Below are 14,252 nucleotides of genomic sequence, written 5' to 3'. Positions count from 1 at the left end.
GAAAATAGAATTTTCTCCTGTCAGTACTTGAATGAAATAATTTAAATAATTCCCTCTTACTGCATTGTAAGTCCTTCATTTTACACAACTTTAATTCGAAACTAATTTTATAATTTTGTGTTTACCTTTATTTTAACTGTGCTCTATTTCTGAGGTAAATAGAACCCATCCACCCCTCTCCCTCATCAGATACTACTTCTAAATTCCTAACTACAAATCTCTCATTTTATTCACTCTAAGAACTAAGATATGCTAACACACGAGGCTAACGTGCTAACATTGGCCTTTCCATATATATTTCAATACAGAATTTCAATCACTGCTTCTGAATCAGCACCGTGCCTTGCTCACTGAATCAGCATCTTCCAAATCTATCTCAAATAACTTAATGCAATCATATTCAGTAACTTGATGTTAAAATATATCAGATGTTTTGAAACCTCCAAGATATCGGTTTTCAGTACTATGTCACCATTAAATGTAGAGCTGTAAATAACCATAACACTCACAGAGAACTTTGTAAATTTCCGTTGGCCTGCAAACCAGATAATCTACTAAATGAAAGTTATTTATGGTAAGAAGATGCCAGTTTTCATTTCAGTATATTATTAAAGTGTAAGGTAACTACATTACTATGTTATGACTTGCATGCAAAGAGGTTCATCTGTCCTAAACAACAGCTAAGTTTTATTTGACCCACAGAATTCATAATAAAGTGGATGTTCCTGAAACCAGATTTTCAAGTTTTGCTGCCTTCTCTTGGGTGTTACAAAGACCAAGCATGAGATTCCACAGGAAGTGAAATGGCATGTAAATCTAAAAAGAAGAGCCTGTACCTTCAGTTCCTCATATAAGTTCACCTCTTTTAGCTCACCTGTGCCAATGGGAGCAATTCAAACTCTTTTGGGAATATTTTGTTAAGGCTATCTACTAAGAGTAGCCTTGAAGTCTTGAAGTAGCCTTCAAGACAGCCTTGTCTGTCTTGAAACACTCCATGGTCTAGGGTTTGAAGAAGAGTAGTGTCTGGCTTCTGTAGTGTTTTGAATTGCTATAGCCACCTGCAAACCTCAAAACCATTAAACTAACTAATTAAAATTCAACACCAGTGTGACCTGTAAAACTTTATTCCCTTTTATTATTGAGCTGTAATGAGATTTGTGATGGCTTTAAATGTACTGTATTTTATGTGTCGAAGTAAAATGTAGGGTTACAAATCTTCAGGTGGAACAGCATTATCTATAAGATTGATCTTTCATGTTTCCAATATTTTAGAAGTGCTCACCTAAATACCAATGATTTAGTATCTTGTTTTCCCTTTAGAACTTAAAATGGTTATGTAAATGAAAAGTAACACATGAGCTGAGGAAAGACATCATGATTCCAACTGACTTTAGTACTTTGGTATCTTCTAAAGGAAAGTCTTGGTCTGAAGTAATGCTGTGCTGGATTCTGCCACAAGCCTTTTAACTAAAAATGTCCAATAGATTGAGGAACTATCTTAGAAAGTTAACCTTCCTAAACTGGAGTGGAGTAAGATCACAAAGAATAGCTTGTACAAAGTGAAGCAAGTTGCCTCATACTTACACTGGGATCACAGCCTTCAGACAAATACAGGGTTAACAGACCATCTCACATTTTGGTGAGCCGTTTACAGTCCCTTATACAGTGGCTCTTAAAGATGTTTATTAACTAATGCTCTTACATCTGGGCTAAATTACCTCAACTATCCTGTAGCAAACATGAAGATAAGGCTCTCCATAACAGCAGATAGATAAGAGTAGTTAACAAGTTTACCCCACAGCCTACACAAATGCTCTTATCCTCTGGTGAATGAGAAGCCATTTACTGCCCTAATCCACAGTACAGTACTTTAAATTATCTCATATTGTGCAACCTTCATACTTCCAGACAAACATGAAATAATCTGAAGTCCTAGAAGTAATAAAAAAAAATTACTTAGATTAGTTTTTATCCTTAGTTCTAAGGATCTTCCATCATTCAAAGTCATTTATCCTAGTTTCAAAAAAATCTATTCAAACATTTCTTTAAAGTTTGGAAGCTGAAAAAGAGATCACTCACTAGGAATTAAAAAAAAAAAAAAGAGAGAAAAAATAAAGGAAAATGTTTGTTTAAAATGGAGAACAAAGCCTTCAGATTCTCTTTCGTGTCCTGTTCCCATCTCTCTTTCCATTCACAAATGATAAACCTAACCTCTACAGCACCACCAACCGAAAAGTGGTTTAGATAGCAGCCCAAAGGGAGACATGCCATTCACAACTTACAGGGAAATCTTACCTAATGTGAGTCACTCTTTGGTTGTACTAAATCAGCTAATGGGTTAGTGCAATACTGATGCTTGGACCCACCTGGACGTGTTCCTGTGTGACCTGATCTAAGTGGACCTGCATTGGCAGGAGGGTTGGACTAGATGATCTCTAAAGGTCCTTTCTAAACCCCACAATTCTATGATTCTGTGACTGTTGAAATCACTATTTTAATCCAGATCAGCAGTGAGCTTTCAAATCGAATCTCCCAGTTGTGTCCATTTACTGAGTTTAAGTTTCACAACACAGCAGTCTTAAAATTTACGAACTAGATTCTTTTTCAATGAAACTCCATCAGAAGATCCATTTCAGGCATACATCTAATGTGCTACAAGTGTTAGAGAAGAGACACACCAAGAGAAATGCTTGTCTAACTTGCACTGAACAGATTTCACTTCTCATTACAGAAGTATGTTAAAAATAGTCTGCCTAAATCAACCCTGTGGTACTCTTCAGAAGCAGAGTAGTTTTGGATTTGGGTAAAGATAACATGAGACTTTCTAACTGTATCAGAAACATGTCGATCGGTTTATAATCTACATACTAAATTTTCATCATCTAAACCATGACTTCCCTCAAACTACCAGTAAATAATAATTTAGTGGTGTATGACTACAACTTGCCTGATCAAGATAAAAAGCACTCCCATTTCGGATCTCTCGTCGCTGTTTGAGGTCAGTTTCTGTGGTGTCCCTTGATAGCGCAATATACTCAACCTCCCGCTTTGTCAGCTCCTGTGGACAATAGTCTAAAGTTAGTACAAAAATAAGACTATAACCCCAGTAAGTGAACTTTAACAAAAGCCAAGAGGTATAATCGTACAAAAGAGCTCTAGGCAGCAGCACAGTGATCTGAAATAATCTGAACAGAATGTTATATCTCTTATTTTTAAAATGTTTACAGTGTGTTCTGCCTCAAAGTGGTTTGAATTTCTGCTCAGTAAACTTTTATTTTCCCCAATAAACTTTTATTTTCCCCAAACCTGTTCTAAAAACAGAAGAACCAGCTATACATTCTTTCCATTGAGCATTTGTAATATCCTGTAAATTAATCTTCTGGTTCTGGACTCCGAAAAACAATTGGCATCTGTGAATCATGAATAAAAATCATAAGTTTTCCATAAAAGCTTCAACTCTCACTGTTCAGTAACACTTATATTGTGACTTAGTTGTGATTACCTTTACAGGCTTTGCCAGCAAACTGATGAACTATATTGTTCTTATTCTCTAACCCTGTAATGTCATGAGATGCAGTCAGCATCTGTAAAATTAGGACTACTTAAAAAACAAGAACCCTCGGGTTGTTGTCATGTTTATTTTGATTCAATATGAGATATACTTAGACTTTTATATCTTAAAGAAAAAAAAATCCCCCACACCTGATGCTCCTGCTACCTTCATATCTAGGTTATCATGCATTCTGCTAGGAATGAGATTCACGCCGAAATGCTCTTAGACTTTATCCATCAATGAATTAAAGGTATGACATATTTAACAGATCTCTCTGAAGAGGCAGCTGTTAGCTATAGTTATATGAAAAAAATAGCAAAGATATAAAAACCATGAAAATTACCTCCTTTCCACTTTTTTTTCAATGCCTATTAGTTACAAAGCCACCAATTTCTTTATGCTGCAGGTAGATAAAACTGTACTTTCTTAGAATTAGGGGGAAAAAAACAAAGTGAAATCGTTTTCTTCAACAATTAGCTCTGTGAATCAATACTTAGCAAACCATAGCATGTGTGAGATTTCATGTAAAGACCAGCCCTCATGTAATTGGCATGGCATTAAACCAGCTTTTTAAAAATAGCTCAGGTGCATACAAACAGTGGTATAAATAGCAAGACACATTCTATGTCCCATGTCTGAATACTGGATGTTTTTTCTGTAGGTTACAGCAAACTTCTCATTATTTCAAAGAATGCATTGAGCTATAAAGTAGTATATCTGCTTTGATGAATTAAGAAATCTCTGCTTTCTTTTCCAAAGTTCAAAATCTTGCAGCTTTCTCCTCTATGCTTTACCTTTGAGATCTACTCTTTGAATTTGTATCTTTTGATTTTTAAAGGAATGGATGATCTTTATAGCAACTGTTTATATGCCTCCATTTATGATTCTTCTGCCCAACCAGATTCTGGATAAAGTTCATCACCTTTGGGGGCAGACAACCCCACCTTCATTATCATTTCAGAGCACCAACAATTTAAACATGGAATTTTGTACATGGTGCTGATACAGTTCACACAGATGGATGTAGGCAAGTCCTTCCCACATTCCAAGAGAGGGATCATACACACATCTACTCTTTCTAATCACTCATGATAACTGTTCCCAAATGTTACTCAGAACACTCCTCTCCCAAATCCTTTCCTTCATTTCTTTTTTTATACAACGAAGAAAAAACGATTTGTTGTCTGTAACAGTAGCCAGATAACTTAATCTTCTAACATACATAATGCCTAGAACAAACTGTTTCTCCATTTGTGAAAGCATATGGTAACACAGTTTTCCAACTAATTTTTTTTTCCCCTGGAGTTTAAGAAGAAAAACATGCACTAAAATGTCTGTACTTTCTATTTGTCTATAACAAAGATTGAACTTTGGAAAGTGCACTTATGGAAAAACTTATTTACCTCCTAAGTAGCTTGCTGCAAGATTTTCTAGGACTATCTTTTACCATTTGCCAAGTAGAGGAATGACTAACTGACATTAATGACTACATATCCAAGAATTTAAACCAATTACTTACCAAATACTGCATGGCAATAGATCGTCGGAGAGGCCCAGGAGGACCAATAAGAAAAACATCTTGACCAAGAAGATCTTTCTGCATTATCCATCTTAAATGGTGGACTACAGACTGGGCCAAAGAATCTGTCACTTTGAAACACAGAGATAAGGACATATTACCTAATTTTGAAAAGTGTTACGATACTTGGCCAATCACAAACCTTTTTTTGTTCTTACGTCCAAAAAATAAAACAAAGACATAAAGATGTGCTGTCCTAAAGCTGGAGACCTGAAAAGCAGGGAACTTTATACACATTTTATATTAGACTATCTAATGTACATGTAAGATTGCATACTTGTCTTACCCATTGTCCTTTTCTCTACCCAACTTCATCCTTCAAAGAAAACCCCAACAAAAATCAGAAAACCAAATGTTGTTGATTCTCATTTCACATTAAACTGATCAAACACAGACTGTTTTTTATTACCCAATATTGAGTGAACTTCTCAGCATCACTTAATATAATATAACTACATTATTACTGATTTGTAAAAGATTTATTCAGCTTATATCCCAATGCTGCTGTGAATCATGAACTTAAAAAAAAATCATGAACCATGTTAGCATCAGACTAAGACTAATGTTCAGGGACATATTTAATTGGTTATTTTCTTAAAAGCTAACTGCATTCATTTACATTTTGACACAAAAACCCGCAGAATTAAATTATCAAGAAAATGTAAACTTCGCAATATTACTACATCAGTACCATGCAGCTTCCAAAATCATAATGAAAACCAACTCAAAGCTGATCCACTTCTTTCTATTAAGAATGCTATACTCTTATTATTTTAAAAAGCAATAACCTGATTATAATTAAACTAAAACCTTCACCACATGTATGCAAGTATTGGCAGCACTAGGATGCTTTCATGCAGAAAGAGCACACTAAACAAGGGGCACTGTTCCCACTGACGTACATTGCTCTGTCCTCAGAATACTCCTTCACATAGAGCCAGGCTTTGCTGGGGGGTTTCTTAAGACAGAAGCAAAAAACACTAGTTAAGGAGGAGAACACAAGCCAGCCAGGAGAGAGATTTATGTGTGCATGTATGTATATGATTACTTTCAGCATAATCTGACATGACTGATGATAGAGTTTGAAGCTGGAGCCTCAAGGGAGTCTGGGAGGCTGAAGTGCAGTAAGAAAGGAGCAAGAGGAAAGGAGAACTTCAAACTAATACCGGGGTTATTTACCTTTTTTCTGTGTGATTACTGGTTGTAATTACAAGCCAAAATTTTAAAAAACATGCCTCAAATTCTATGTCATCTTTCCCAGTCTGACACTCAAGAAAACCATTTGAAATTGGTTCCACTTTCAGAGAAATCTACTAAATCCTTGCCACTAATATGAACAGGAACAGCAAACACATGCAAGTGAGCAATATATGCATTAGATTGTCAGATTAATTGTAAAAAAACATTTCAGGTTTGCTTTTTTGTTTTGTTTCATTAGCATGCCCAGGATTAGTTTTCATAGACATATAAAGGTAAGAATATTTTCTTTTTCTTCACCGCAATGTTCTTTTCTAAAAGCAATGCACATTCTACGTGCTACACACAACAGACCAAATGCAAATATTCCTTTCTATGAGATTTTCAACAAAATTAAGAAAGTTCCTATTCATATATTCCCTGGGAAATAAAGAGTAATACATCACACCAGAAGAACTGCTCTGTCCAAACTTTGCTACTGGACGCATAAGGTAATTTGAAAAGCACCACACAAATAAAAAGTATTATATTAAAGGTATCATTACATTTCAAGACATAATCTCATTATCACTTTTACCTGTTGAATGAACTTGCCAGTATTCTAGTGTATTTTTATAATAGCTATTCTCAAAAACCCATAAAGTCACTTGGTTGAAATTTGAGAACTGAACCTGTAAATCTTTGTGAAACACTGATTTCTTTCATGTCAAAAGTCATGCATTAGAAGCATGGCAAAAACAGCTTTGACACAGCATGACTACAAATGCCTCTGGTATAATTCACATTAATATGTATAGCTAACTTTTTTTCAGGAAAAGACTTGGGTCAAACTTAAAAGCAGTACCATAAATAGAAACAGGATTTAAGAATGTTCAGCAGCATTTGCAAGACAAACAGTCATGTGAAAGAGAACATAAATGTATAGCATTTAAAAAAACATAAAATGATAGGAACATGATCCCCCTGCAAACCTTGAGGAATTCTATGGCACTTATATTCTTGTTATTGTGTTTGAATAATTCAAATTTACTCTTAAATACTAATATGAAAAATGCAACTTTTAAAAGTCTCCTATAATTCCCTAACTTTCCTTTTTTTTGAGAGAGACATAAAAGACACAATTGCCTTTCAACACATTTCCTAGAAAACGGTTTATTTGCTTTACCATTCATGTCACTCTTCTCACATAAAGATTACAGTTGGGTCAATTATAATACATGTTTTCAATCACAAAGTCAGCACACTGACCATCTGCAAACTCACTCAAAGGATGCCTGTAACAAATCATATGGACAATTCAAAGCAAGCATTTCCTAACTTGAACTGTCATGATAGCAGCTTCCATTTGTCAGTTCCTTCTATTCTAACGTGCAGTATCTGTACATCACCCCAGATATTAAGAGTACATTGGTTTCCTAGTTATGTCCTTCTAAAATCAGAAGAACAACACGTTTTCTTTGTATATGCAGTCTATACTGCATACATTATTTCCAACGCACAGTAGGCTTTTCAAAAGCAACTTCAGATGGACATACACACTATCTTGTATATTATTTCTATATATTTAGACTACTTGTACCATGGTATCTGCAGTGCAAAAGTTTTATCTTTTCTCTAACTTGACTTGAAAAAATTCCACTGTTCAAGTACTGTATATTAACTTTACCACAAGCACCATAAAATAATTTTCCATGACATTTGGAAGACGGGGTAAATTAGCTGAGAAAAGCATCAGCATGTATCTTACCACAATTTTTATTAATTATCTCATGAGTCAGATAGCATCTAATGCAAACCAGGTTTGCATAATCTGTTTAGTAGCACTCTGCTGATTTGCAGTACTTGAGTAGCTGGCCCTATATTCTTAATCTGCAGGATGGTGCGTAGGAAGCCTCTACAGTGTATTCTCAAAGACACCATCTGGCACATGCAGTAGAATAGTCGGTGCTACAATTTGCTATTCCTGCGTGACAAGGATGGCCAGCAAAAGAAACTGCATTCCATTGCTTTGTAATATGTGATAAGTAGGACAACACCTAGTAGAATCTGTGTAAACATTTTGTAAAGTGAGCAGCTGAAGCTTAATGGAGAAATCCCCAAGCAAGAGAAGAAAAAAATGTTGTAGATAGATTTTGAAGCAAACGCAGCAGCTGCTCTTGTTTGATCCACAAATCAGCTTCTGATAAAACCAAGACTGAAATGGCTGTGCTAGCCTCGGAAGTCTTCCAGTTCACTTGTACTTGAATTCTTGGCACATGCTACACTTACTGAAGCTGTAAGACCCACTGGAGATAGCAGACAGTATCTGCTGGCAGGTCCTTGTGTCCCACCTACAGAAGAAATCCCATAAATGAAGGAGACACCCATCTTTTCCCACTATTCAGAGACTGACAGTTAAATGAATTGATTCCCACGAACATCTGTTCCAGATGTGGTACAAAAATACATTAGAGCTCTTGTCCCTATATGACTCTAGTTTGGTCAATCACGTAATAACCAACAAGCACTTAGAAGAAAACAATATACATCAACAGAAAAAAACCACCAACCTTGAATATATGTATATCCTGTATATTCCAGTATGTCCTGAACCTTTGTTACAGTGTTTGTTCAGAGTTTGAGAATGGCTCCTTTTATCAGGAGAAACAAAAGCTTATGAGGGAAAAAAAGAACTCCCTCTTGTCCAGTTACCGAGGGGATCCTTCAGCTCTCCATGGCAGTTTGCAGTACATTCAGCACAGGCAGTAGCTGCCATATAATACAGTTGAAAAAAAAAAGGGACGAGGAGTGAGCCCTAAAAACAGAAATACTTTTCAGAAAGGGAATTTTTTTTTTTCTTAAATTTAAAAAAAAAATCTGATCTCTCTGAGATTTATTTCACAGCTTATTCAGGAGTGAGGGCCAATGAAGGGAGTGGGCTGAACTGGACACAGTGAAGGAAGCAGCATGGTCAAGGTGAAGAGGGAAACACTCCTGTGTGGCCTGCTTTCAGCTGCTTTCATTTAGCATTTTGCAAGTAAAATATTGCTGCTCTTCCAATTTTATGCTGATGCACAAAGCACAAATAGTTTTCAAAGTCTCATAGTGTGGTTACGTCCCAAACAGTTTTCACTGGAATACTATTTTTCCTCATAAATTTTTCATGGAAACGGTTCTCATTCCAAAAATTTTTGTTCTTGCGGTGGTAAGGAAACAAGAGTCTTTGCAGGGGCTTAGAAAGGGGGAAGTTACTTCTTGAATGACACCATAAACCCATTTATCATTAATTCCTCCAAGTTAATTGCTTCACAGGAAGGTTTAAGATGTACCTAGGTAAATCATATTTCCCCATGTGAGTATAAATGAAAAAAAAAAAATAGAAAGGAATGAGATAAAACCAAATAGTTTTCTGGAAGGAACCCTGAATGGGATTCAGAAGACTGAGTTTCTCTTAGTCATATATAAATATGGAATAAATTGAACTATTCTTAGCTGGATGTACAACCCAGAGAAATATGCAGAGCAGTTATCTGTAGCTCAGATTCCAACTGGAGGGACATATTGTATGTCGTTTTGAACACGACAGCTCACTCCAGCACCAAAAAGTTCAAGAGATTCTAGAAAAGAGCAAGAAAAATATCAAAATAAATTGGAATTCAGTCTAGAAAAGAAATGATTGAAAAGAATTAACAACTGTTTTTCAATATGCAAGACAGAATCACAGTTAAGAAAAAACTTATCTGTACATCTTGGTTATGCTAGACACAACAAGCTCCAGAGAACTAAGGCATGTCCAAAAAGAGCTGAGATTTCTAAAAAGCTTTTTTCACAGAAGAATCATTAATTACTGGACCTAAGTGTGCAGAGGGGTTCTGGAATCTACGTCACCAGCACATTTTGAGGACAAGGAAGGCCTGTCAGGAACAGTTCAGATTCAGCTGACTGCTTTGAGGCACAAGGAACGGGACAGATAGGCCCCTCAGCTCCACGTGTCCCCATATCTCCTTGTGTCTCATTCTCAGTATAGATAACATGGGGATAATGGTGTAAATACATTCAGAGGTGTCTTGGCAAAAAAACTCCACTATTTTAGATTCTGGATTAAGTGTCAATAGCCAAGTAACAGATCAGATTCAAATCTACATGAAAACTCAAATTGCTGAAATAATCACCATCACTGACAACAGACGTCTTTCCTTAGGCTAGGAAAGAAGAAATGTCATGACAAAAGTTGTTGTTAGAACAAAAATTACAGTCATCCTGCAATACAATCTGTCTCTGTAACATGTTGCACTCTGACACTCAGATTTAAAGTTAACAGTAAGAAGAATGAACACATGTTCCAGCACAAATCTGAAACTACTTTAAGCAATAACTGAACACACAGGTTTGTCCCTGCTTCATGACATGGTGCATATCATTCCCTTTCAAGCACAGAAATCTGTTCAGTGCTACTTCTTTTGTACTTCATTATTATACACACCAACTTGTTTAAATTCTTCAAAATAGATATGCTTCCATATATCTCAACTGACAAAACCAACAGGATTTATCACTTAACCCCTTGTACACAAGCACGTCACTTTTGATCACACAATGGGGAAGTTGCTCAATTCAGGACACCTGGCACAAAACCACACACTGTTTGAAATTAATCTTGCACAATTCAATGCGTGTAGCATAACTACGGCCATATTCCCAAATGCATATGCACCTTCAGAGAGTGGCAAAGATAACACGTTATAAGAGAACATCCCTTTTCCTGCCTTAAAGAGGATTTGGTATCATTGAAGAAAGTGGCCTAGAAGAGCTATGTTAGGAATTGTTTTGTCAAGATTAAAAATTGGGTACATCGTCACTTTCGTACAATTTTCAGAGACCATTAACAAAAGCAGTGAACTGACATGAACTCAATGGAAAAAAAAAATAATGTGCATTCGTAATTCACTTTTAGATCTAAATTATCAAGGAAACCCGCATAAAGTTTCTCCAAAGTATAATTAAAGAGAAAATCATGCTTTTCAGGCACGGTGAGATTTTGAAAATGCAGCTTTTATTTTTACTGATAAAAGAAAAAGCAGTGCAAAAGTAAGTGCCCTCTTTCTAGAATGTGTCAGACGCAATTATGACAGAAACACCATTAATAAAAGTCCCTTGTGTATGACTCATTTACACTTGTCACTTATAAAGAGAAAATAAGAACAATTCTGATTTTATGTACCTTTAATTATCATCTTCCAAGAAAAAGCCATTTGCCAAGAACAGCAAACCAAATTAATATTTTACATTAGCACACAAAATGGAGTAGTTCATACAGAATTTGCTAGGTACCTAGCATAGAGCATGAAAACCAAAGACACGAAAACATAAGGTAACCAGCAGTACCTATCCTACTCATTTCTGAAAAATGTAACAAGGTTCAATAAAGGCATTAAAAATCAGTTTAATTTGATAACACAATGAATTAATTATTTTTGTAGCAATTAGGTGACAAAATGACAGATGTAAAATTGTAGGTACTTAATACATTTGTGTTCCTTATTGTGTTACAATTCCTTTCAGATTTTTAAGGCTATTTTTAAGCCTAGAAGAATAATGCTGACTTTAGAATAAGTTAGAACGTCCCTAAAATACGCTGTAAATTATAGATATGCACTTTCATCATCACTTTATTTTAACATGGCTTTTATCGGGCACCATAACAAAAGCAGAAACACTATTCTACCCAAATGATGAGCTAGAAAACAACATCATATGCATAACCAGCAAATGAACAGTTAACTGCTTCAATTCCCTCCCATTAGTTCTTGCTCTACTGCCAACATTAGGTCTGCAACCTTTTCAAGGATAGTTCTCATTTAAGTGGACAACAAAATTATTTCTAGTTAGTTTAAAAGAAATCAGGTAAGTACCTTGGTCATTTAAATGTGATATTATTTACTATACTAAAAATTCAAAGTAGATAATATTTCAGTTTATGGTTGGTATAAATACATAATTATGTTAATATATTTTACTATTCACCTATTTTACACCAAAGCATCTTGCATCTACAGCAATCATAGCAAAACAAAAAGCACTCTTAAAATACAATCTGTGAAGCAATGCACATACTCTCTAAATGCCTCACAAAGAGGGGATAATTGAAATGGAGCCAACACAATCTACTTAATTTCACTCAAGGAATATAACTTTGTTCTCTATAGTAACAGAACCATAGAACGTAAGTATTACGGGACAAAAAAAAAAATCAGAATTCAAATTCTGTACTTTAAATTTATTTTCTGTTATTAAATACATAAGCATGCTACCTTACTTAATTTAAACTAATTTAATACATAGGTTTACAAGAAAAATTTTGTACCTTGAGTAATTCTATTGTAAGTACATGAGTACTGAAGAATGGTATCTCAAGCATGACATAGGCTCCTTCCAGTCAACGCAAGAGAAACAACTAGTAGTATCCCTAATATGTGGTAATAAACATCACTTTCAGTTGTAGCATCAGATGTTAGCTGATATCATCATTCTGTACACTTTATTTTTAATAACTTTTTTGTTAGCAGATTAGTTTTCAAGAAGTTTTTCCTTCTTTAAACAACTAACTTGAAATATCCCAGATTCTTTAATCCTACCGAATGTTTTTGTAATTCTCTTACATTCCCAGTGAAAGAGTTGCTGTTAGAGCTACTTAAAGCTAACATTTATCTCACTGAAAAATGTGGATTGACCAAAACATGTCACAGTGTGTATGGAAGAGTGGAAGACAGGGAGGCATTGTTAAAATTAACAGATTTGGTACAGCACAGAAAACCAGAAAGCAAAACAATCTACAAGAAATGTCAGTAAGAGAAACAGATCACATTAGTCATTGACATAGACAAATGATGTCCTCACTTTATGATTAAAATGAGAAAATAGGCATACAAAATAAACAATGACAGGCAAAAACCTATCATTTAAGAAGCTATAAAAAGTAACCATACAGAGCAGTATTTTTCAATTTTTTGGCCACATTCCCAGGAAACTGTCCAAACCAGAAATCACTGCATATCTTTCGTACCTAGGAACACCTGGTAGGGAAGTGTCACAGTGTGGTGCTCTACAGGAGTATGGGAATTAAGCAACCCACAATGCAGATGCAGATCAACAATCTGGCCTACCAGACTACTGGCAGAATTCACACTAGTCAAAGACTGAAAGCGAAGAAAATCTTCCTCTCTATATTGCTGTGCAATCTGGTCTAGCTGAAGACGTCGCTACTCATTGAAGGGGAGGTTGGACTAGACGACTTTTAAAGGTCCCTTCCAACTCAAACTATATTCTATATTCCTGGATATCTCTCAAAGGACAAAGACTTCAGGAAAAATAGAGTAAAACCAGTAGAAACAGTAATTTAAACATGTTAATAGTAACACAGGTCTACTATCCCAGTTTCTACAAAATAAGGAATCACAGAAGCACAGAACAGTTGAGGCTGGAAGGCATCTCTTGTCCAACCCTCCTGCTCAAGCAGAGCCACCTGAACCTGTCTGGTGAACTGAAGTATTATTGCCTAAGAATGTAACAAGATAAACATTCACACAGCAGCTCTTGCCCTTTCTCATCTCTACCAGTAGCACTCCCTGCACACCTGTAACATCCATCATGCCCTCAGTATCTCTCTCCCAGCAGTTACCTGCCATCCTGCCAATTGTGCAGTGGCAAGTCTCCTGTTGATATTATCAATGCCATACTTCTGAAAGAATAAAGAAAACAGAAAAAAAAGATCCAGTCCCCTGGAAGTTTTCTCGGTGTCTACTTAGAAATGTCATGGAATTAACTGAGACATGTTAGAAAGCAAATTCACTGCAGTGAATGATTACACTCAGTTTCCAGCTGCAGAACCTTTCAAGTCCAGTAGTAAGAGTCACTGGGAGTTCTGAATGCTTCGCCCTAAGTGTA

At 35.7% G+C, this 14,252-nt stretch overlaps 1 protein-coding gene across 2 annotated transcripts in view; it reads right to left on the bottom strand.

Annotated features, from left to right (window-relative positions):
* VWA8 (von Willebrand factor A domain containing 8) overlaps positions 1-14,252 on the bottom strand; it is a 182,687-nt gene that overhangs the window by 157,159 nt on the left and 11,276 nt on the right. For both annotated transcript variants that reach the window (XM_061995180.1, XM_061995190.1), the window contains exons 3-4: positions 5,073-5,203; positions 2,948-3,058 (exon numbers count right to left, since the gene is read on the bottom strand). In XM_061995180.1, coding sequence (XP_061851164.1) covers positions 2,948-3,058; positions 5,073-5,203 — 242 coding nt within the window. The remainder of the gene's footprint in view (positions 1-2,947; positions 3,059-5,072; positions 5,204-14,252) is intronic.

The sequence above is a fragment of the Colius striatus genome, chromosome 1 (assembly GCF_028858725.1).
Source record: "Colius striatus isolate bColStr4 chromosome 1, bColStr4.1.hap1, whole genome shotgun sequence".
NCBI classification, from domain to species: Eukaryota; Metazoa; Chordata; class Aves; order Coliiformes; family Coliidae; genus Colius; species Colius striatus.
This window is presented reverse-complemented; position numbering and strand designations above follow the sequence as displayed.